At 50.9% G+C, this 21,752-nt stretch overlaps 1 protein-coding gene across 3 annotated transcripts; it reads right to left on the bottom strand.

Annotated features, from left to right (window-relative positions):
- Positions 1-566: 566 nt before the first annotated feature.
- On the bottom strand, positions 567-20,968 carry AQP7 (aquaporin 7). Of its 3 annotated transcripts, none has more exons than XM_053570522.1 (8): positions 20,784-20,968; positions 19,699-19,747; positions 15,005-15,122; positions 4,822-4,948; positions 4,235-4,372; positions 3,941-4,056; positions 3,541-3,755; positions 567-3,152 (listed from the first exon to the last, which is right to left on the bottom strand). In XM_053570522.1, the coding sequence occupies exons 2-8, from the start codon at positions 19,722-19,724 to the stop codon at positions 2,714-2,716; spliced, it is 1,179 nt and encodes a 392-aa protein (XP_053426497.1). In that variant the 5' UTR covers positions 19,725-19,747; positions 20,784-20,968; the 3' UTR covers positions 567-2,713. The 3 variants fall into 3 exon arrangements, with proteins under 3 accessions (XP_053426497.1, XP_053426487.1, XP_053426508.1); XM_053570512.1 differs by having other exon boundaries at positions 3,941-4,059; positions 20,784-20,967; XM_053570533.1 differs by lacking the exons at positions 19,699-19,747; positions 20,784-20,968 and having other exon boundaries at positions 3,941-4,059; positions 15,018-15,128.
- Between the last annotated feature and the right edge of the window lie 784 nt (positions 20,969-21,752).

The following is a 21,752-nucleotide window of genomic DNA, read 5'->3' as shown; positions in this document are numbered from 1 at the left end:
TGAGCAGCTGGAATTACAGGCACCTGCCACAACACCCAGCTATTTTTTTGTTGCAGTTTGGCCGGGGACAGGTTTGAACTCACCACCCTCAGTATATGGGGCCAGCACCCTACTCACTGAGCCACAGGCGCCACCCTACTGCATTACTCTTTATGCCTTCAGAATGTTTCCATGTTGTTTCAGAAACCTGGCATTCCTTAATTTCTACTGTTGCACAATATTCGGTTATGTGCAGCTGTCCAGCAGTGGTATGTACCTGTTCCCCTGCTGAGGGACATTTGGGTTGTTCCCATTGTCTCCTGGCCACCTACCTAGTGCTCTGCTCCCTGACCTTCCTTTCCTCATTCCACGGCCTAGCTACATCCACAAAGCCATGACTTCCTGAAGCTCTGTTCAGAGCTCCAGACCATATATATAAAAGGCATAACTTTGTTTATCAAACATTATGTGCCAGAAACTATTCTAAGCATTTTACATGTTGTAGCACATTTAATAATGACAACAAAACAAATGGTAAGTAATATTCTTTTTTTTTTTTGTAAGTAATATTCTTATCCCCATTTTATTTTATTTGTTTTCTTGAGACGGAGTCTCACTTGTCGCCCTTGGTAGAGTGCTGTAGCATCATAGCTCACAGCAACCTCAAACTCTTAGGCTCAAGCAATTCTCTTGTCTCAGCCTCCCAAGTAGCTGGGACTACAGATGCCCACCACAACCCCTGGCTATTTTTAGAGATGAGGTCTTACTCTGGCTCAGGCTGGTCTCAAACCTGTGAGCTCAGGCAATCCATCTGCCTCAGCCTCCCAGAGTGCTAGGCCTGAGCTGCCATGCCCAGCCTCTTATCCCCATTTTATAAATGAGAATACCAAGGCCCAGAGAGTTCAAGTGATTTGCCCAAGACCACATACCTGCCACACCCCAAGATCTCAGAGGCAACTCAAACTAAACATGTCCACAGTATCACTTATCATCTTCCTCTTCAAGCCGGTTCCTCACAGGAAGTCTTCCCTGACTCCTCCCTCTCCCCAACCCACTTCTCCATCCAAATGAAGCCGAATTTCTGCCATTTGTACCTCTTAGTCATTGATCAAATGCTGCCTCTGCTCTCCTTGCCCACAGCACTGATCCATCAGCTGGCTTGCTGCTGCTCCTGGATTATTACCTCTCACCACAATCTCTGTAGGCCCATCTCCACTGGTGCCAGCATCCTGCACACTGCAGCTCAGGTGGGGTTTTTGTTTGTTTGTTTGTTTTTTGAGACAGAGTCTCACTCTGTTGCCCTGGGTAGAGTACTTTGGCATCATCATATCTCACAGCATCACAGCAACCTCAAACTCCGGGGCTCAAGCAATCCTCCTGCCTCAGCCTCCTAAGTAGCCGGGACTACAGGCATGCACCACCATGCCCAACTAACACACATGGGCTTTCTAAATCTCATCTTACCATGTCTCCCACCTCCAGAAGGAAGCCCAGCCTCTTCTGTTCCCTGTACCCCCAAACTGTATAGTTCCCAGTCCTAAAAAAGATGCCCATACCCGGACTCTGTTCTGTCTTCTCTGGAAAGCCATCTCTGGCCCAGAGGCTGGCTGCCAGGCCCCCACCTCCCTAAGCCCCACAGCCTCCAAACATCCCACACTCCTCCACTTGTCCTAATTACTCATGATTTCTTATCCCCTATTAGACTGTACTCCTCAAAGGCAGAGACCACTCTCATCCATTGTGCATCCCCGGTGTCCATGCAGGGCCTGAATACCATAGGCACTCAGTAATTGTTGAAAGGCCAAATGTATGCACAAGCAATGATAGGAGCCATGGGTGCTGCTGCCTTCTGCTTCCCAGAAAACAGGACAATTCCTACCTGGCCCCAGGGGCAGCAGATCCCAGCTCCCCAACCCCCACCCCACCTCTATACCTGAGCCCCATGCACCCCAGGAGGCCTTTTCCTATCTCTTCACCTTTTAGGGGATTTCCCTCTTTACATCTTCCTTCCAACTCTGTAATTCCTTCATATGGGAATGCTGCAGCACCAAGAAGAAGGAAAAGGAGCCTAAACCTGCTCTCAATGTATATCAAACATTCTTGAGGGAATGAAAATTGATTCTTGGAAAAGGGGTAAAAAATCTTATGCTTTTTATGTATAAAGCACAGATATACTTACAGTGCATAAACAGATATATTGTATATCTGTGGTTTTAAAATTCTATGTGATTAAGGAAAAAAAGGCTGCTAAAAAAAGGCTGAGAAATTCTATCTGCCCTCATGAGCCTTGCCTTGTCTGGTCTAAGAACTGGCTGCAACTGGGAAAGAAAGAAGCAGGGGAGACTCTAGAGTCATCCCAGGGTACCCTCAAGGTATCCCCAAAGCCAGCCACCCACCAGCTAGCTCTGGTCCTTTGCACCAAGCCATCTCTCCCTCCTCTATGCCTGAAATCCCCATTCTGTGTCTGGTGTCCTTTCTTCTCACCCTGTTCCTACTGAGGCCTCAGGTCAGCACTTCCCCATTATCCCTCAAGGGGCGCCCTAGCTCCCAGGGCTTGAACAAGTTGAGGCCTCTCAGCTCAGTGCTCCAGCCTTTGACTAAGGCATAACCCTTAGCATCTAGAGCAACCCAGGAGGGAAGCCCAACCACAGGAGGCCCCCAGAAAGGGGGTGGTGCTGCTATGGGACAAGGCTTTCTTTATTGGGGTAGGGTTGGGGTCACAAATAATCTCTACTTAGAAGTGCTCTATGTGCCCAGAGTCATGTGTGGACAGGGCGGGATGGACTGAAGCTCTGTTGGTAGGGGCCACAGACCCAGAGGGGTGGGGAGTGGGGACTAAAACTCTGTTGGTAGGGGCCACAGAGGCAGGGGAGAGGGAAGAGGGGACTGAAGGTCTGTTGGTAGCAGTCACAGAAGCAGGGCCAAAGGGAGAGGCACCTGAAGCTCTGTTGGTAGAAGCCTCAGAGACAGCGGCGAAGGAAGAAGCCATGTATGAATCATGGGTGGTCTTGGGCAATGCACTTGTCCTGTGGTCTTCAAATGCTGCAGGGTCTTCAGATCCTTGAGGTGCCCGTGGGGTATTGGAGCCGATGAAGACCAGGTAGACAAGGCCACCTACGTAGGCACCCAGAATTGGTGCCACCACTGGCACCCACCACCAGTTCTCATTAGCCCTACAGGCAAGAGGCAGAGGCCTACTGAGGGGACTGATGCTCAGGATGGCACCCACAGCCACCTCGGGCCAAGACAGAGTCCGTGTGTATGTGTGTAGGGGAGTCATCCCGTCCTGCCCCAGGAGACACCTTCAGCCTGATTCAGAGAGTGATCACCCTCTGAATGAGTCAAGGCACTCAGAGGGTGCCATTGAGTTGACATTGAGTCCAGGATCAGCGTCTGCATCTGTGCTGATCTAGGGGACCTTTGGGACCCACTCCTCCTCCTCGAGCCACCTGGGAGCTCTGCAGGACTCTCCTATGTTGCTTCTCACATCATCCCCCCACCCTCTACGTGCAGGGGACCCCCCAGAAAACCCACAGGAATGGGCATGGGCAGAGGCAGTACCTGAAGACTTCCTGGCCCCAGCCAGCAATGTAGGTGAAGAAGCGGGGGGGCAGGTCCCGGGAGGGATTGATACCATATCCCGAGTTCATGCCTAGGGATATCCCAATGACGGTAACGAGGAAACCAATCACCACGGGCTGTGTCCCATGCATTTCTGGGCTTTTCTTTTCCCCGATAGCAAAGAGACACAGCTGGAGTATCGCCGTCACTACCACCTGGGGAGTAGACACTGTGGCAGCCCACCCAGAACCTCAGCAGTGCCCCAAATCCAAACCCACTGGCAGAGACATGTCTGAATACAATCCAGAGTTCTTGTCCTCTCTATCATGAGGGCCTCCCTCCTGGCTCCTTCCTATGGGGTTGAGGGCGTGGGGAAGGGTACCCATCCTAGACCACTGACCTCATCCACGAAGCCCCGCCACAACGTCATGTATGCAGGAAGATAGGTGGCAAAAATGCCAGCAGTGGCTCTGGGACCAGTTACTGTCAGTTGTCCTCCCGAGAAGTGGATAATGGCTGCTGTGGAGACACAGACTGAGAGTGAACCTGCCCCAGCTAAGCCCCACTTTGGTCCCAGAAATGAGGCTGTAGAATACAGCATTGGGGAGCTACAAGACTTTTCTCTCTTAGACATTTTACAGACCAGGACATTGAGGTCCCATCTGCCTATATCTGCCCAGGGCATAACACTCACAGTAGAAGAGGACATAGATGGTGACAGCAGCCATGAAGGAGCCCAGAAACTGACCCAGCACGTACACAGGAAACCTCTTCCAGGACATGCGGCCTAGTGCACAGCTGGTGAAGGTCACTGCCGCATTCATGTGGGCCCCTGTGGGGAGGGATCAAGTATGTTGGGAGTGAGAACAGAATCAAACAATAGTACAGATAATATTGAGAGCAACAACAATAATAATAATGGCTGGTGTTTGTGGAGTGTGTTTTCTGTGACAAGACCGCTCTTATTTAAACCCTCACAATGACCCCATCAAGACAAGGATCATCATCTCCACTTCACAGTAAGGAAAGTGAGGGACAGATAAGGTAAATAATCTGTGTAAAATGACCCAGCTAGTAAAAATAGTGGGTCAAGGGAGCCCATGAAGAATCCAGGGCAGACACAGTCATAGGCAAGAGATTAAAGGTGTTCTCCTCCCACCAGGTGGCCAATAAGGGGGTGAGCACAAGCTGTGTCAGACAAGAGTGGCTGGAGGCCGGCAAGAAAGAGCTTAAAGGGGACACCTTACCTTGCCCAGTCAGGCAGGGCCTGGGCTCACTCACCAGAGACGTCGCCTCCCATGTACACGCCCATGGTGACGCCAAAGCCAAAACCCAAGTTGACACCGAGGAAGGTCCCAAATTTGTTGCTTCCTAGAACCATATGGGCCACAGAACCGAGGCCAAACACCTACAAAGGAGGATCTCTAAGGGGGCTGCCTGCCCAGAAGCCCCAACCTCAGGGGAGGGCTCAGAGCTCAGTTCTAGCTCTTCACCCCCAGGCCTTGGCCTCCCCTGCATTGCCCTTAAAGACCCTCTACCATGTCCTCTTCCTCTAGAGCCTTCCCTCCTTCATCCCTGTCCTCCCTTGCCCCTGTCCAAGTCTCTCATACCTGAGCTGTGGAGAGCTGGGAGGGGTGACAGAGACACCTAAGTCCCAAGCCCACCTGACGTTGGTAATGAGGAAGGACTTCAAGGAAGGGGTGGCTGGTGTGGATCGTACCCTCAGAGCATCTCACACTAGAGGCTAGCCTGAAGAAGTTTCTTCCAGAAATCCCTGGGCCCCACATCCACCAACCTTGTAAGCCAGCAGGATTTTAAAGCTCTTGCCCTCATTTCTGAACTTCTTATTCTTGCCCAATTCTAGCGGCTTTTCAGATGACCTCCCCTCTTCACCGGGAGAATAGAGCCCCTTACTCAGCCTCAGTCTGTGTCCTCCCCTCCCCTTCAGCTCTCCTTGCCCACCGTTTCTACAGAGGCCTCCCTCTGGCCTGTATATCTCTCTCCTCTCACTTGGCTGGTGCCCACAGACTTGAGTCTCACCCTTCCTGATAAACTTTCCTACCTCCTCTCCAGCTGTGGGTTCCTGGACGCCACTCCCCCACCACCCTATCTCAGTCAGGCTCTGGGGGAGAACCCCCTGGCCAGCTCCTTTATCCCTCTCTTGTACTCCCTCCTCCATCTGGCTTCTGCTTCCACATGTCACAGACACCCAAGCTTTCCCCAAGGGCCTCAGCAACCTCCTCATTTCCCAAAGGTCTCTTCAGACACCGTCTGGCTTGACTTGATGATCTGGTGTTCTTGACCACTCTGTGCTTCTGAAAAGTGCCTCCTCTTTGGCCTCCACGACATCACTCTCCCCTGGTTTCCCTCTCACCCTGCTAACCCTCCTTTCTTCATCTGCCCCCTGAACACAAATGATCACAAGCTCCATCCCTGGTCCCATTCACTTCTCTCTCCAATCACTCTTCTTATGTCTTCTTATCAGGTTGATGGCTTCAGAATATGCCTGGTGCATTAAAATTCCTACAGTCTCCTCCTGGGAGCCAGACCCCTACTTCTGGTATCCTTACACCAGCCTTTTAAGTTACGCACTATTATTGTCCCCATTTGACAGATGGGCAACTTGAATCTGAGAGAAATTGAATGGTTTGTCCATGGGACTCTCCTGGGTGTTTCATGGGTGTCTCTCTTACCATCTCTCAGAAAGTGTGATACTCACCCTATGTTCCCCATCTCAGTTGGCCAAACTAGAAACCAAGATGTCATAAATAAGGGTTTCTTCCCTCTCCTCCCCAACAACCAATTAGCTCTGCTTACATTCTCCCCAGCCTCCTCCTTGCAGCCAGAGGGACCTTTCTAACAAAACTCTGATCATGGGCGGCACCTGTGGCTCAATGGGTAGGGCGCCAGCCCCATAAACTGAGGGTGGCAGGTTCAAACCCAGTCCTGGCCAAACTGCAACAAATAAATAGCTGGGCGTTGTGGCAGGCGCCTGTAGTCCCAGCTACTGGGGAGACTCAGGCAGGAGAATCGCCTAAGCCCAGGAGTTGGAGGTTGCTGTGAGCTGTGTGATGCCACGGAACTCTACTGAGGGCCACAAAGTGAGACTCTGTCTCTACAGAAGAAAAAAAAAAAAGCAAACAAAACTCTGATCATGTCTTGCCCTTGCTCAGACATTCTCTGGCTCCCCTCCATTTATAGGATAAAATCCAAAAACGTAATTTCATTCCTTCTGCCTCTGAGTTTCATATCTGCCCCAATATTCTCTATGTTCAGCAACAGTATCAGTACAAAATAAAACCAATCATTTATGGAGCACTTACATGTATTATGTGCCAGGTACTGGTAAACAAGTTATTTCTATCACCTCCCTTAATCCTTACACCAATCTTATGAATTAGGTACTATGATTCTCCCCATTTGACAGATGGACAGTTAGAATCTTAGAGAAATTGATGGCTTGTCTAAGGTCATACAGGCTGTACATGGTGAGCCAGGATTGAATCCAGTCACCTATGCCCGATGGCCTCAAACCAAACAACCACACTGCTCTGTGCATGCCTTGCTGTGTTTTTGCATATTCTGCTCCCTCTATCTGGAGCATTCGATCCTAGATCCTAAAAAATTAATACTCTTTAAGGCTAAGCTTAGATGGCACCTCCTTGGATATGCAGTGCTTTTTGGACATGCAAGGTTTTTTTTGTTTTTGAGACAGAGTCTCACTATGTGGCCTTCAGTAGAATGCTGTGGCGTCACAGCTCACAGCAACCTCCAACTTCTGGGCTTAAGAGATTCTCTTGCCTCAGCCTCCCAAGTAGCTGGAGCTACAGGCACCCACCACAATACCCAGCTATTTTTTGGTTGTAGCTATCATTGTTTGGCAGACCTGGGCTGGGTTCAAACCCGCCAGCTCCAGTGTATGTGGCTGGTGCCCTAGCCGCTGAGCTATAGGCACCGAGCCTGGACATGCAGTTCTTGAGAGACTTCTAGATGTCCAAGCTACTGTAAATTGGGGTCTAGATCCACCCACTAAGCACTTAAATGTGGCTACTCCAAATTGAGATCTGCTATAAGTGTAAAGTACACGGCAGCTTTCAAAGAATAGTAGGAACAGGAGAATTTTATATTGATTACATAAAATAATATTTTGGATATACAGGTTAAATATAATTATTACTAAAGTTAATCTGACCTGTTGCTTTTTAGCTTTTTAATTTATTTACTGGAAATTTTGAAATTACATATACGGCTCAAATTGTATTTCCCTTGGACAGCAAATTAACTGAGTTGGCTGGAGAAAAATTAGAGAATTGTGGATGTGAGGGTTAAAGCCAAAGCCATCAGTAGATGAAGGCCCCAGGAGAAGGTACAAGATGAGAAGGCAGCTGGTGGCTGAACTTAGAGCCACACATCAGCACTCACAGGTAGGCATTAAAGACTGAAGCTGAGTCTGAAGCAGATGTTGAAATGGAAGAGGGACAAAGAGAGAATGTGCCATGGACACATGGTAGAAACAGTCCTTCAAGGAGGCTGTGGCTCTGCGCCCGTAGCCAAGTGGTTACAGTGCTGGTTACGGCGCCAGCCACATGCACCGAGGCTGGCAGGTTCCGGCCAGGCCTGGACCAGCTGAACAACAATGACAACTGCAACAAGAAAATATCCGGGCATTGTGGCAGGCGCCTGTACTCCTGGCTACTTGGGAGGCTGAGGCAAGAGAATCTCAAAAGCCCAAGAGTTGGAGATTGCTGTGAGTTGTGACGGCATGGCACTCTACCAAGGGCAACATAGTGAGACTCTGTTTCAAAAAAAATAAAAATAAATAAGAGGCTGTGGTCCACATTGTCATATGCAGTCTCCAGGTCAAGTAAGTGAAGGTCTAGGAAGTGTTCTTTGGGGTGTGTCAATCCAGCACATTAGTAACGTGGTAAGCACTGTATCACCAGGCCATGGAGGCAAAAGCCAGATCCCAGAGCTTGGGAGGTAAGCAGGTGGCAGGAAAGAGTTGAAAGGTACCAATGTAGACACCTCTTTGAGAACCTGCCTGAGGAGGGAGGGAGCACGTAGTAAATGAAAGGGCAACAGGGTGGAGGGAGGGATGTTTCATTTTTGGCTGTATCCTTTTTTTTTTTTTTTTTTGGTAGAGACAGAGTCTCACTTTACCGCCCTCAGTAGAGTGCCATGGCATCACAGGACTCACAGCAACCTCCAACTCTTGGGCTTACGCGATTCTCTTGCCTCAGCCTCCCAAGCAGCTGGGACTACAGGTGCCCGCCACAACGCCCGGCTATTTTTTTGGTTGCAGTTCAGCCGGGGTCGGGTTTGAACCCGCCACCCTTGGTATATGGGGCCGGCGCCCTACCCACTGAGCCACAGGCGCTGCCCCTTGGTTGTATCCTTTTAAGTAGAAAAACTTCAGTATGTTTATAGATTGAGACAGGGACAGGCCAAAGACAAAAAAGAGAGAAAGGACAGAGCAAATTGCCTGAGTAGGCTAAAGAGGAGACCATGTCTTAGCTGAGGGGAGAGGTGTGGATACACTGGTAGATAATGGGCCTGGTGGTGAGAGGACCGGGAGAGTGAGGAGCTGGACACAGGAAGTCCACCTGATGATTTTTTTCTGCCAGCTAGGAGACCAAGCCAGTTGCTGATAAAAAGGACATTCAGAGTACAGACTAGCTTGGGGGAAGCCTGAAAAAATGTCATATGTAGCCCAGATAGGGTAGGGGAGAGGTAGTTGGGTAGGGCCACTGGGTCCCTCAGCAGCCCCAGGACAGGTGCAGGGGAGCCCAGAGATGGGCAGGCTTAGGGTCCAGGAGAGAGCACAGCAGGAGAGGATAGTCACAGATGGGGGTGGGGGTAGGGAGTTGGGCCTGGCAGGCTGTTATGTTTTGATAACTTGGTCTTACAGACCAGAAATTTCAGCTTCTCTTAAAAAGAGATGCTCAGGCAACACTGGCCTGCATCCCACTCTTCATGGCAGTGGTCAGCGAAGTAGTGGCAGCTGTACCCTACGCAGATCAGCATCTGCAATTAGCCAAAGGCCCTGCCGCCCTGAGCTGACTCTCTCTTGGCCTCTGTAGCTTGTGAATTTGCAGCCCTTTCCCTATGGCTCACATGCATGGCCAGTTTTCTAGAACCCAGATGGCTCCAGCCCTTTCCCTCCCTGGTTAGTGAATGTGGTCCAGCCCATCAAAGCTCCCCCACCCCCAATTGACAGGAGGCCAGCTCCAAGGACAACACCCCTGGAGTGGAACAGTCCACTTCCCTCATCATGTATGCAATAAATGGGGCCCAAGGTCACATTAGCTTTTTGGCAAAACCTTCACCCTGGTGACTCACTGAGCTTCCTATCAACTGAAAAAGCCCCCACTTCTTGGCACAGGCCTGGCAATTAAAAATAACATCATAGCCGGGCGTTGTGGCAAGGGCCATAAAGTGAGACTCTGTCTCTACAAAAAAAAAAAATAATAATAACAACATCAACACCTGAGAAAAAGAAAAGAAAGAAAGTGAAATAAAAATAGCATCACAATGTCTTATGTGACCTTAAGCTTCACAAAGTTCTTTTATTAAGTATTACTGCCCTTCAATCCTCACAACAAATCTTTGTTTTGTTTTGTTTTTTTTGAGACAGAGTCTCAAGCTGTCACCCTAGGTAAAGTGCTGTGGTGTCACAGTTCACAGCAACCTTAAACTCTTGGGCTTAAGCGATTCTCTTGCCTCAGCCTCCCAAGTAGCTGAGACTACAGCGCCTGACACAACACCCAGCTGTTTTCCTTCTTTTTTGTTGTTGTTGTTGTTGTTGTTGTTGTTGTTGTTGTTGTTGCAGTTGTCGTTTTTTAGCTGGCCCAGGCCAGATCAATCTGCCAGCCTCAGTGTATGTGGCTGGCGCTCTACCCACTGAGCTACAGGCGCTGCCCCTCACAACAAATCTTTTTTTTTTTTTTTTCAGAGACAGTCTCACTTTGTTGCCCTCGGTAGAGTGCCATGGCATCACAGCTCACAGCAACCTCCAGCTCTTGGGCTTAGATGATTCTCTCACCTCAACCTTTGCGTAGCTGGGACTACAGGCTTCCGCCACAACACTCAGCTATTTTTTTGTTGCTGTTTTGCCCAGGCCACCCTCGGTATATGGGGCCAGCGCCCTACTCACTGAGCCACATTTGCCGTCCCACAACAAATCTTTATAGCAAATATTTTTCCTCCCGCTCTCAAATAGGTAAATAGATGTCCAGAGAGGGGTCTTGAAAAAAGCCTTAAAGTGAGGGCCTTACCCCAGCAAGAGGAGAGTTAACAGGCCAGAGTCTTAGAAAGCCTGCCATAATTAAGCTAAGGAACAGAGTGGGCAAGGGTCAAGATTGTGATATTAAATGGGACTGTATTTAATCTTTTCATTTGTTTAGAGTCTCACTTTGTTGCCCCCAGTAGGGTGCAGTGGTGGCATAGCTCACAGCAACCTCAGACTCTCAGGCTCAAGCAATTCTCTGGCCTCAGCCTCTTGAGTAGCTGGGACTGACTACAGGTGCCTGCCACAATGTCTGGCTAATTTTTGCTCTAGTTGAGGCTGATCTCCAACTTGTGAGCTCAGGCGATCTGCCCACCTCGCCCTCCTAAGGTGCTGAAATTACAGGCGTGAGCCTCTGCACCCAGCCTCTTGGATTTAATCTTGACTTAACATGGGACCTTGGGCAGATGACTTAGTCTCATGTTTCCCCTGGCTAAACTCTTTTTTTTTATGTGATGAGGATGGGATATGACCATGGCTAAACTCTCAGTCAGTTTTCCCATCTGTGAAATTGAGATAATAATAGTACCTATCTCCGGGGCGGCACCTGTGGCTCAGTGAGTAGGGTGCTGACCCAATATACCGAGGGTGGCGGGTTCAAACCTGGCCCTGGTCAAACTGCAACAACAAAATAGCCAGGTATTGTGGAGGGCACCTGTAGTCCCAGCTACTTGAGAGGCTGAGGCAAGAGTATCGCCTAAGCCCAGGAGTTGGAGGTTGCTGTGAGCTGTGACTGCACAGCACTCTACCCAGGGCAATAAAGTGAGACTCTGTCTCTACAAAAAATAAATAATAGTACCTATCTCCTAGAACTGTTGTTATGAGGATTTGGAAAGACACTGTGTGTGAGGGCTTAGCGCCCAGTATGTAGTAAATACTCAATGATAATCTCAAGAAAGTGAAGAGGAACACAGGTATAGGCAGGAACCAACGTGCGGGGGTGATGCCTGCTCTCCTTCTGCCCCAGGGTTCTAAGGTCTAAAAGCCCTCATGAGGCTGCAACTTCTTGTCATAAATAAATGACCTTCCCCTGGATTAAGGAGGGACAAGTATCCAGCTGCTGTTCTCACGGCTCAGGAGCTGAAGCAGGAGAGTGGGTATGAGAGGAGGAGGGAGAGGGTCAGATGCGGGGAGGAGAAAGCAGCTGAGAGCACTTGTCAAAGTATGATAACAAGGGACGAAGACGTGTGTCCCACATGTGTACAGAGTGGGGGTCCTCGGCCTTCCTCACACAAGTCTGCCAGCTCAATGGTGTTGTTGTTTACTGACAGGAAAACTAAAGTTCTGAATAGTTAAGAGACTTGTGAAAGATCACACAGCTAGAGGACAGCAAAACCAGCATTCGAACCCAGCTCCAAAGCCCATGAAGGCTTGATTCTGTACACTTAGTGAGAAGGCAGGCTGTAAGCCAGGGAGAGACCTGCCCAAGGCCATCTGGTAACTTAACTCAGTGACAGGGTCAGGATAAGAACCCAGAGTCCCTCCAGTCTTTGGTCTCCCTGGACTTCACCCTCTCCTGCACTGTGGAACACAGTCACACTCATGCTCACTCATACACACACACACACACACACACACGTTGAGGGTACAGAGAAACTGGAGGCAATTGGATATCTCTCTCATACACACACACACACACACACACACACACACGTGTGCACGCGCGCAGTGCCTATGTGCACACAGCCTCTCTCACCCTGCTTCCTCTGACATGCGCCTGAATACCTTTGCTTCCCTTCCCAGAGGCTGCCCCTTCTTTTCCCTGAATCTGGGTCCGGCTACAGGTCCCATTAAGGGCAGAGGCTCGCTGGGGTAAGTGGCTGCGCTGAAGCAGATGGAAAGAGAGAGAGATTCCAAGAAACTTCACATCCCACTTACAATCTGGTTTCTGTCCTGATCACACAATAAAGAAGAGGCCTTGTCAGAGTTAGCAGTGACCTCCATGTCGTCAAGCCCTAGGGTGCCTTGTCATGCTCACCCGGTTTGTCCTTTCTGCAGCTGCCCACACTACTGACTCCTCTCTCCTGGCTGAACCACTGCCTCCCTTCTGGTTCTCCTCCTACCTCTCTGGTCATTTCCATACCATGCTCCTTTATGTGGACCTCTTCATTCCTCAGGGCTCTGTCCTCAACCTGTTTTTTTCTCTTTTTTATATTTTTTTCCAGCTATAACCTGCTCAGATTTTTTCTTTTCTATATGCTGTCTCTGGACAATTTTGATAACCACCACTCATATTCTGATGAACTTCAAACCTTCTGACCCCAGCCTCTCTCTTGAGCGCTATATCTCTGTATTTAAGTATCTCCTGGATTTCTCCATGGGCATCTCACCTGTTCACATCCAAACCAAACTCACCTCTCACCCTGTGCTGGCCTGGCTGCAAAACATCCCATCAGCACTTTCCCCACACCTGCTGCTTACAAAGTCCCCTTGAGCCCACCTTCTGCAGCTCTCTCAAACACGAGCTTTCTTCTCTATCCCTTGACCAGTCATCACCCTCTTTCTATCTTTGACCATTACTGGGCTCCGCTCCTCTACTGAGCTCCTTCCTCTCTGAGCTCCCTCCTCTACTGAGCTCCTTCCTCTACTGGGCTCCCCTCCTCTACTGGGCTCCCTCCTCTACTGGGCTCCCCTCCTCTACTGGGCTCCCTCCTCTACTGGGCTCCCTCCTCTACTGAGCTCCTTCCTCTACTGAGCTCCCTCCTCTACTGAGCTCCTTCCTCTACTGAGCTCCCCTCCTCTACTGGGCTCCCTTCTCTACTGAGCTCCTTCCTCTACTGAGCTCCCCTCCTCTACTGGCCTCCCTCCTCTACTGGGCTCCCTCCTCTACTGAGCTCCCATCCTCTACTGAGCTCCTTCCTCTACTGGGCTCCTTCCTCTACTGAGCTCCCCTCCTCAACTGGGCTCCCTCCTCTACTGGGCTCCCTCCTCTACTGAGCTCCTTCCTCTACTGGGCTCCCTCCTCTACTGAGCTCCCTCCTCTACTGAGCTCCTTCCTCCTCTACTGGGCTCCCCTCCTCTACTGGGCTCCCCTCCTCTACTGAGCTCCCTCCTCTACTGGGCTCCCTCCTCTACTGAGCTCCTTCCTCTACTGGGCTCCTTCCTCTACTGGGCTCCCTCCTCTACTGGGCTCCCTCCTCTACTGAGCTCCCTCCTCTACTGAGCTCCTTCCTCCTCTACTGGGCTCCCCTCCTCTACTGGGCTCCCCTCCTCTACTGAGCTCCCTCCTCTACTGGGCTCCCTCCTCTACTGAGCTCCTTCCTCTACTGGGCTCCTTCCTCTACTGGGCTCCCTCCTCTACTGGGCTCCCTCCTCTACTGAGCTCCCTCCTCTACTGAGCTCCTTCCTCCTCTACTGGGCTCCCGTCCTCTACTGGGCTCCCTCCTCTACTGAGCTCCTTCCTCTACTGGGCTCCCTCCTCTACTGAGCTCCCTCCTCTACTGAGCTCCTTCCTCCTCTACTGGGCTCCCCTCCTCTACTGGGCTCCCCTCCTCTACTGAGCTCCCTCCTCTACTGGGCTCCCTCCTCTACTGAGCTCCTTCCTCTACTGGGCTCCTTCCTCTACTGGGCTCCCTCCTCTACTGAGCTCCCCTCCTCTACTGGGCTCCCTCCTCTACTGGGCTCCCCTCCTCTACTGGGCTCCCCTCCTCCCTCTACCGAGCTCCCCTCCTCTACTGAGCTCCCCTCCTCTACTGGGCTCCCCTCCTCTAATAGACTCCCCTCCTTTAATGGGCTCCCCTCCTTCCAGCCTTGCCTGTCCTGCTTGGGCCTCACACTGCCTCCTAAATTACCTCCGAAAATCCATACCTGACCATATCACTCCCCCTGCTTGATAACCTTTAATGCCTCCCCATTTCCCTCAGGACTAATTCTCAAAGCCTGAAGTTCCAGATTCTCTTCAGTCTCTTTACCCTTTGTTTTCCTTGTCCCTGCTTCCAGCCATGCCCCCAGATACTCCAGCCCATGGTTTCATTCTGCTCCCACATATTGTGAGCCCCTTCTGTCCCAAAAACACTTGATGAGAAAGGCCCCTCGCCTTACTTTTCTCTGCTTTTTCCCCAGACTCCCAGCTCAGAGGCAGGAGAATGGACGGTGTGACCCACAGGGTCAGCAGTGAGAAGAGGATCATTGGGATGCCCTTGCTGTGCTCCACCCACCCCATCCCGCCCACCCACTCACCATCATGACATACGTGCTCAAGAACTCTGACAGGAACTCCCGCACCAACTTCTTCCTCAGGGCTCGTTTTATCCTCATTGCTGCTGAACTGGATACCATCTTGGAACTACGGGTGGGCCTGAAGCAGCAGCCCAAACCCATGGACAGAAAGGAGACTCAAGTCCACCTGCTGCCCCTTGGCCCTGAACTCATGGCTGAGTTAATGGGTAGCCCAGCGCCTCACTAACCACACCTTCCTCTTGTCCAGGGCAGCTGGGACAACTAAGATGGAAGACACCTGAGAGCCATAGGGACACAGAGAGGAACTGGGGTAGATGGCCAGGCCAGGCCCCTTACTTTCTTCTAGTCAAGACTGGACCTGTGGGACGGATGCACCGATGAGGTACCCTACCCATGCCTCTCACGTAAGAGCGAGGGCTGGGGAGCTGAAAGTGCAGTCTATGCTGCTGAGAAGCCCCTGGGGAAAAACAGGATGGGAGAGAGCAGGCTAGAAAGTGTTGTCTGTATGTCTATCTGCAGGAGCCAGAGCTTTGAGGTCGCAGGCCAGGGCCTGACAGCAGTGAGGCACTCAGCAGACAGTATGAGGTGTGGCAGAGTCTGCTGCTGGGCTCTGTAAACACCACTGAGTGCTGAAACATGCACCGTGTTCTGCCAGAGATGCAGGGTCAGCAAAATGCACCAGGATCTGCAACCAGGTCAACATAGATGTTTGTGAGTGACTGAATGAATGAACAAGAAAGGAGGGAGAAGAGGGACTGGGTCTTCCTCCCTAGTGTATCCTCACTGCCTAGCATAACGCCAGTCACATAGTAGATGTGCTGTGAATATCTGTAAAGTGACTGAGAACTGGGAAATCTGTCTTCTCTCAGAGCTTCCTAAAGTGTCTGGCACTTGATAAAAATCTGTTTAATAAGTGCACACTTAGATGGACAGAGAGATGAAAAAGTGAGTTGCAGGTCCCAATGTCTGGACGGAGGGAAAGGTATAGGACTGGAGTTTGGGGAAGGTGATGATGTCTGCAGGCTCCTCTAAGTGTGGTCTTAGTGCTTATTCTACCTGGTGACTCCCATCCTCCTCAGTGTCTGAATACCTAGAAGCTGACACCAGCCCTCAACTACCTCACCCTTCTAAGGATAGCATCATTCCTCAGGGTCCCCTAATTGTCCTGGCCTTGCGGCAGCAAAAAACAAACAAAAGGCATGAGAGATGTCCAGGGGTGAAATAAAACGGAATAAAGCATCTTCCACTTTTCTAGCTGAGACCCTGTGTTTATATCTCACCCACCCCTCCTTGCTTTATTCCTTACCCTAGAGAAACAAACCCAGGGCTGAGTCTACAGAGAGGGTTGTAGTGTTGCCTGTAGTGTCCACTGGCCTCCATCCAACTCCTCCAGTTCTCATGTAGCATCATATAAGGATTCCCTTATCAGCCTTCTCAGCCCTAAAGAAGGACCTACAAGAAGCCTGATGTAAACAGGCCCCCAAGAACAGTACTGGGAAGTCTACACAGAGGCAGGGGAAAGGTGGACAGAGCAGGAAGCCATGACACTAAGAGAACTCTGGACACCTGTCTCCTTCATCACCACCACACAGCACACAAGACACAATATAGCAACAAGTAACTACCAACCAGCCAACGACACAAAGATGTATGAACGTGTGGCATTCCTACTGTGTTCAGGCACTGCAGCAAAGGACAGTGGTGCGATCTCAGATCTTAGGAAAACAACAATTAGCCAGTTACTATAAAGAGTGATCAGTGTTGACAGAGGTGAAGAATAGGCACCACAGGAGCACGTGAAAGGGGGGGGGGTATGAGGCTCTCCCAGAGGAAAGGAAATCTAGGTCAAGGCTGGCCAGGTAAAGGAGCACCTAGGGTGGTGGGGGAAAGCCCTGGGGTATAGGAATGGTAGATGCAAAGACCTGCAGCTAAGACAGTATGTGATGTGTAGAGGAATTCTACAAGGATGGGCCACCCAGAGGAGGAGTGAAAGTGGCATAAGCTGTGCAGAGAGGGGCCAAGGCTAGATGGCAGAAGGCCTCATTGCCCACATTTAGGACTCTGAAGTCACCCAGAACGCCATGGGACCAAGTGGAAGGTCTCAGCAGGAAGGCTGCCTCCCCCATGGAGGCCAAGCTAGAGGAAGCGGAGTAGAGGTGTGGCAAGCCTCGGGAGCTTTCTTACAGACGGGCCGAGGGTGATAGCAGCCTAAGCCAAGGAGGAGGTAGTGAAGACAGCCAGAAGAGCAGTCTGACTGACTTGGCATTCAGTTAGAGAGGGGAATGGAGAGGGGAGACTGTGATGGCCTCGGGCTCTGCCTAGAGCAGCTGAATGACCAATGTGGGGCACAGGAGAGAAGCTGTGGGTTTAGGGAGGATGAAGAGGCCACTTCAAGATATGTTGAATTTGAGAAGCCTGCTAGATGCCTAGGTGGAGATGACCCATCAGGAGGCAGCTGGTCATGTGCTCTCACTTAGAGATACACACGTGGAGGTCACCAGATCACTGATGATCATTTGAGCTATGGGCATAGACGAGACAGCTAAAGGAAAGGGTATAGTATGAAAAGAGATTATTCAAGAACACTAGCATGTAAACCAAGAAATTAACAGCCAACCTGATTGCCTAAGTAATCTCCTAACCAAGGAACTAAATAGCTAACAACTTACTAACCCTGTCACTTACTAATCTAGTAGTTTAATAACTGACTCTCCTGTTAACCAGCTATTAACTCATTTAATTACTCTCCTATTAACTCATTTCATTATCTAATCAACTAGTCAATCATAAACTATCCAATACCCTGAAGCCAACCATTCAACCTGCCAAGCAACATTTCTCCATTCAACAAAAAAAAAAAAATTTTTTTTTGAGACAGACTCTCTCTATGTCATCCTCAATAGAGTGCTGTGGCGTCATAGCTCACAGCAACCTCAAACTCTTGGGCTTAAGTGATTCTCTTGCCTCAGCCTCCCAAATAGCTGGGACCACAGGCACCCGCCACCATACCCAGCCATCTTTTGGTTGCAGTTGTCATTGTTGTTTAGCAGGCCAGGGCTAGGCTCGAACCCGCCTGCCTTGGTGTATGTGGCTGGAGCCCTACTCACTGAGCTATGGGTGCTGAGCCACAACAAAAATTTCTTGAGCATCTGCTTATGAGTCAGGCACCAGGGATAAAAAGTCAAAGCCCAGTCTCCACCCTTAGTTTGCTCCGTTTAGTGAAAGCGACAGGTTACAGCAACACCACCAGAGGGAAGAAGCCTGGGACCCAGGAAGCTCGGAGATGGGGAAGAGGGGAGCCCTGAAGAGAGTTCTGAAGAGTGGGCAGGTGGTGGCCTGAAGAGGGTGCTCATCAGAGAGAATGGCGCAAAGCATACACATTCTAGATATTTAGGAGCTTGGTGATAGACATGAGGCATGAAGGAGAGAGAAGTGTCAAGGATATGATCTGGACTTCTAGCTTGAGCATCTGAGGAGAAGGGGACCCCTGACTGAGCTAAGACACAGTAGGAAGAATGGACCTAGGGAGAGTGGAGAAGGCTGTTTTCAGCTGGGATCTGAGTTGACTGTGGAACATCAATGGGTCTTTGGAAATAGGATCTAAAGCCGATCTAAAGCCAAGGAGAGAGAAGAGGGCTGGGGATAGCATTGTCATCAGTGCAGAAGGGCACTAATCTTTCTCTCTAACCAAGAGCGCACAAACAGGCAACTCTCCCTGACTGCATGGAACTGATGGCAGTGGAATGTATAAGCAAGTGCATCCGTACATCATAAGGGAGTGAGTCCTATGGAAACAACAGGGCAAGGAGAGGGGAACTGGGAGTGTGTGTGTCTGCGGTGATTTATACAGCCATCACGAGAAGGTGGCATCTGAGCAAAGATAGGAGGTGAAACAATACACCACGTGGGTAATGGCAGGATGGGCATTTCAGGCAGAGGGAATAAGTCACTGAAGGACTCAGAGCTTGTTAGAAGAAAGTAACAGAGGTTGACGGGGTGAGGTGGCTCATACCTGTAATCCTAGCACTCTGGGAGGCCGAGGCAGGTGGACTGCCTGAGCTCACAGGTTCAAAACCAGCCTGAGCAAGAGCGAGACCCCGTCTCTAAAAACAGCCAGGCGTTGTGGCAGGCACTTGTAGTCCCAACTACTCGGGAGGCTAAGGCAAGAGAATCGCTTGAGCCCAAGAGTTTGCTGTGAGCTATGACACCATGGCACTCTACCAGGGAGACAAAGTGAGATGTTGCCCTCAAAAAAAAAAAAAGAAAAGAAAGTAACGGAGGTCACTATGGCTGTAGTAGATAGAGCAGAGGGCAGACAGAAGGTAAAGAGGACTAGATAGGCAGGACCTTGACCATTGTAAGGACTTTGATTCTTGTTCATCCTGGAGATCTGAGCCTGGGAGGGAGGGAGGTGGTAGTTCCATTCAGTTGAGTGCCACTTACATCGGGGCAGTCAGAACCCACTGACCCATCACCAATGCTCATCTGATTCCCACAGCCTGAGCTGTGGCTGTGCTGTGGGAATGAGAGGCAGGTGAGAGAAACCCTTCTTCTGGGGCCCCATGGGCTAGGGACAGTTGGAAGGAGGGGATCTGGAGAGAGCAGCTGCCATGAGGAAAAGGCTGATGGTCGGGCTGTGGGTGGCACTGAAGTGTGCTGGGCAGAGGGATCCGGGAATGGGATGGGGTGCTTACCGCCTCTGAGTGACTACTTGAGTCATTTTCTCTTTCAGATTTTTAGATGCTGTGGAGCCAAAGAGAGGTTACTAAGGCTAGAGGACATAGAACTTAGCCCCACATTTCCATCCAACCCTGGCTTCCCAGGAGAGAAGCCATGGGGCAGCTCCTGACGGTGACACCCTTTCAGGGGGGGTTGGGGGGCAACTTCAGCCAATGGGGAGAGGCCTTGCAGTTCCACCCCATTGTCCAGGCTGGCCTCAGGCCCCTCAGAGTCCTCCTGGCCTTCCCAAGTCTGCATTCCAGCTCTGGACCATGGATATGCCCTCTATATCCCCTCAGTGGCTCCAGCCTTTCATATTTGATTATTATGCCTTTAGTCTAACCTCAAGCCCTCTTGCTGCTGACTTAAACTGTGACCTTCCAGGATCTCTTCCTTGCATGTTACATGCACACCCAGGATGAGGCCTTGAAAACCCATTTAGTCCACCCACCTCAAAACAAAGCCTATACTCCCACCTTTCCTGAAAATTCTCCCTTGTATTCTCATTTTTTTCTCAAACTGATAGCATGAAGGTAACCCTGCAGTTTCCTCATCCTGTTTGTCGTCCTTATTATCTAGCCCAGATCCCTCAAGCTGTGGCACAAATTCACATCCCCAGCCCTGATTTTTAGAAACCCTCTGGCCCCAGCCCCAGCCTCTCCAGTGGGAGGAACCACTCCAGCCAGCCGGCAGTTGGCCCATCTCCGACCTGTATCCCTTCTGCTTTAGGTCCAGTGCAGTTGGTCTTCAGCTCTGTCCTCGTCCCACCCCCATGCTCTGCTGGCAGCCCAGCCCCACTCTTAGTTTCTGCTCTACCACCAGTCCTTCCAACAGCCAACTTACAGGTAAGGAAACCGAGGCCCCGAGAGCAAGTGTGACTGACATGCCCATATCACCCAGCAACACAGGAGTACACCAGAATAGAAAGCCAGGCCTTTAACCCCCTACAAATCCCACAGCTACACCTCATCCCTCTGTGGTCCCCAGGGAGTGGCTTTTCCAGTCCTGGGCCCTGGACACTAGGCCACCTTGTCCTGAACCTGCCTGGAGCCCCACTCACCCTGCTGAAGTGTCTTATGATTCTCAGCCTCTGCCCTGGGAGCGTCTCAGTCAAAGCAGATCTTGATCTTGTTCCTCCATGACTATTCCTGGCTCAGGCTGCACCCCCAGCTGGTGCTCTGCTGTCCCCGTGTCCCTAGTCTAAAGTCTGGCTCTCAGCCCTCCCAGGGCAGTCTTGAGCACTGTGTCTGCTCTTCCAGGGGAGAGGTCAGTAGAGCAGGGGTTTAGCTGGTGCCACTTGAGTCAAGTCCAGACACACTGCCCAAAATAGCATCCCTCCTCCCACTGGTGGCGCCATGGAGACCGAGTTCTGAGGCAACCCTTGTGAAGTCAGAGGTGGAGCTCTGGGTGGGTGCTCTGGACTCACAATCCCAGAGGAAAGGCCAGGCTTCCAGGACCGTCTCTGAACCAGAGCCTGAGAAAGCCCTTCCAGAGCCCCAGATATGGGGAAGGCTGCAGAGGCTCTTGAGCCCCCAGCCATGGGGAGAGCTGCATTGAATGGGGACTGGAGGTGGAAATTCTAGAGATCAATATCCAGGTGGAAGGGTTGGGGAAGGAGACCCTGCGTCAGTCTTCAGGGAGCCCACAATATAAGGGGGTAAAGAAGACCCAGGCCTGGCTCTCTGGAGCCTCCAGCCTGAGGACACACAAGCCACACTTTCAGGGAAATCCTAGTCTGAGAAGGGAGGAGGAAACCCAGGCCTGTCTTCTTGGGGCTCTAGTCTAAAGTAGGCAGAGGAAAACCTCAGGAAATTCCTCCCTTGGGAAGGGCGAGAGAGGCCTTTGCAAAGTAACCAAAGCTGTACCAGAGCATGGGGCTTGGGCTCAGGGCTTTGGGAGCTCAGCGACTGAGGCAGGGTCAGTGGGGAGCCAAGGACCAGCTACAATCCTAGAGGACTTCTGGAGCCAGGGCCTGGCTGGGCCTTGACAGGGGCAGGAAGTGTGGGATTTGAGCAGGTGACCCACGCTG

The sequence above is a fragment of the Nycticebus coucang genome, chromosome 2 (assembly GCF_027406575.1).
Source record: "Nycticebus coucang isolate mNycCou1 chromosome 2, mNycCou1.pri, whole genome shotgun sequence".
Classification (NCBI taxonomy): Eukaryota; Metazoa; Chordata; class Mammalia; order Primates; family Lorisidae; genus Nycticebus; species Nycticebus coucang.
Note: the sequence above shows the minus strand (reverse complement) of the source record. Positions and strands in the feature narration are given on the sequence as shown.

Coding starts and splice junctions, on each gene's coding strand:
- AQP7 (XM_053570512.1), bottom strand. CDS start 19,724: ATGACTCAAGTAGTCACTCAGAGGCG. Junction 4,949..15,004: donor TGAGCACGTATGTCATGATG/GTGAGTGGGTGG, acceptor CCTCCTTTGTAG/GTGTTTGGCCTCGGTTCTGT. Junction 4,060..4,234: donor CATCTATGTCCTCTTCTACT/GTGAGTGTTATG, acceptor GTGTCTCCACAG/CAGCCATTATCCACTTCTCG.